Source organism: Trypanosoma conorhini (genome assembly GCF_003719485.1).
Source record: "Trypanosoma conorhini strain 025E chromosome Unknown Tco_14.4_contig_01410, whole genome shotgun sequence".
Taxonomy (NCBI): Eukaryota; Euglenozoa; class Kinetoplastea; order Trypanosomatida; family Trypanosomatidae; genus Trypanosoma; species Trypanosoma conorhini.
This window is the reverse complement of record NW_021705516.1, coordinates 1-2,467: the sequence shown is the minus strand read 5'-3', so window position 1 is coordinate 2,467 and position 2,467 is coordinate 1. Positions and strand designations below refer to the sequence as shown.

The 2,467-nt window shown below is 55.2% G+C and overlaps 2 protein-coding genes across 2 annotated transcripts; both read left to right on the top strand.

Moving 5' to 3' along the window:
• Positions 1 to 683, top strand: Tco025E_10012 (uncharacterized protein; the record flags this gene model as incomplete). The annotated part of the gene is made up of 1 exon (XM_029376805.1): positions 1 to 683. A coding segment is annotated over one exon (683 nt), but the record flags the coding sequence as incomplete, so codon positions are not given.
• Positions 684 to 2,048: 1,365 nt separating this feature from the next.
• Positions 2,049 to 2,465, top strand: Tco025E_10011 (uncharacterized protein; the record flags this gene model as incomplete). Its single annotated transcript, XM_029376804.1, has 1 exon — positions 2,049 to 2,465. A coding segment is annotated over one exon (417 nt), but the record flags the coding sequence as incomplete, so codon positions are not given.
• Positions 2,466 to 2,467: the final 2 nt, after the last annotated feature.

Here is a 2,467-nt window from a genome sequence, read left to right as displayed (position 1 = left end):
CATCGGCGCCGAGCAGCTTACCCAAATGCACGGCAGCGATGCTCGGCACCGCGGCAAGAGGGGAGGATATATGCCAATGCAGCCGTCCGCCTCACTTCTGCCACTGGGAGGGCGGCCACACGCGACAGCTCTACGCCTGTGGCGAGGGCCGTTCTTGCCTTCCCCGCAGCCCATCACAGACGAGAATGGACGCCTCGTTAGCTCGACAGGCGCGGGCAACCCTGCAGCGCCCAAGACCCTTTCAAGCTAAAGCTGCTTGCTTGAGAGGGGAAGAAACTTCACCTCACGCAGAAGAAAGCGTCCTCCTCGCACGGCATCTTGCATACCACGAAACGCCTCGTCTGAGGGAGCCCCGCCGCATTCCACCGCGGCCACCGCAAACAGGAGCCGGAACTCCCCTCCGCGCTGCCATTCCGCAGCCGCGCGGCGCGGGCGGCACGGAAGACCGCGCAGCAGCATGGGTCCCCAGACTTCCTGGCGCAGCGCCGTGCCCCAGCAAGGAGGGGCTAGTCAACGCCGCGTGCCAACAACGACGCCGCGAGGGACGCGCCGCCGGCCCCCGGCTTCCCCCGGCAACGCTGGACACGAGACCCCCGGCGCCGCGATGGGGCGACCATCATTTCCGGGCAGTGGGCGTGCGGAGGCTCGTTTCCTTAACGGGAGCGATCGCTGTGGCTTTTTAATGGGCGTCTTTCTGCGAATATTGGGTGGGCGAGGAAGCTGCAGACTACGCTTTTGATGAAAGTAAGAGAGGTAGACGCATTTTTTAAATATTTTAGGGTCAGTGATAGAGCGAGGAGAAGCTCATGATGAAAAATACGATCTGTCTGCCAAGAGAGAGAAGTCAAGATTGATTCGTTTTTTTTATTTTGTTTATAAACGAATCGGCCATGCAGTTTTACCGGTCAGTCTACAAGCGGAGCGCTTCTCCTCCCCACACCGGGCAAGGCGTGGAAGCCCGAGGGGTGATTCTGTATTTCGTACGGGGAAATGCTCCTGTTTTTGCTGCCTGGGTGTGTTTCCATTCCGGCAGCGGGATAACGTCAAGGCCAAGTACAAAGGCGCAGTGGGCACACAGGCCTTATCTAGCACCAAATACACTAGCCATATTAGACATCGTTAACGCTTAAATTAAAGCAATATGCTTTTTATTTACATACGTTGCTTTTGCTCACCCCCTTTTATATATTCTACGGCAAAAATATAGCGTTCTTCCGTCCCATTTACTTTACCTCGGCGTTGTGTTTTCAACAGAAGACATTTTTATTATCGGCACCTAGATGAAAACCCGACGCCGTTGAGTTCAGCTATAAATCGATACGGATTGTCCCTCCCTGCGCTGAGCATCGCTTCTCGTACGGGGAGGCCGTAAGAATGGTGGTGCCGTGACGTAGTCAACCGACGCGGTTACACGTCGACACGGCAACTATAATAATGTCTATGGTACGGAGCCGCAAAAGTACTGGGGTGCGGTGCGTGACAAGTTGGGCTGTTAGTGTAAAAAAAAAAGGAACACTTCCTGCAAAGGAAAAGGATTTGTCATGAAACTGCAGAAGCAGGTACAACTTAGAAAAAAAACATAAGAGTACAAAGGCGACAAAAAAACACGCCATTGGAACTAATACTTAAGCATTGCGCATTTTATTTCCGCTGCACCAGCTCCAATACACGCGATTGGGATCTACAAAAATAAGCACAACAGCGTAAAAATGCGTAGCAAGAATGTAAAAAAAAATAATGACGTCCATTCTGACACACACGTAAGCAACAAAACACAAACCAAACGAAGATCATAGCTAGACCAAAGTGCATGAAAACAAAAAAAACGCTTCACGGCCAGACGCGTTATGGGACATAATTTTACGAAACCACTCAAAATCCATCAACCCAAGACAAGTCTCTTCCTCGCTAACGCATGCTTAAAAAGGCGGGTATGACGTCTTTAGCTTGAGTGCAACAAAATAAAAGAACCTATCCTCTTACTTTGCTACCTGCCCCTCGCCAGACCCTGTGCGTGTGTGTTGTGCTGCGGTGAGAAAGGGGTTGCGATGGCTGGCCGTGCGCTGTTGGTGTGCGCCCTCTGCGCGCTGTGCTGCGCTGCCGCCGGCGCGATGGCGGTGGAGGGACATGCGCCAAGTGGTGTGACGAGTGGCGGAGGCGGCGCTACGGCTTTGGAGAAGGCGTTTCCGCCGCGTAATGAGACGAACCACACCGTGGTGCATTCCCCCTGCCCTTGGGTGGTGGGAGGGGCCAAGGGTGCTGGGACGTGTAAGCAGGTGAACGTAACCGTCCGCACATTTTTGCCGTCGAAGCCGGGGACCGCAGCGACGTCGGACGCGGGTGTTCAGGGGGCGCAGGAGCGGCCCACGGCAGGCGCCTCCCAGGGCCACGACGGGGGGAGAGTGGCGGCGGCGCAGGGCAACGCTCTCGGCAGGCAGCCGGGCAAGCCGCCGATGGAGCAGCCGCC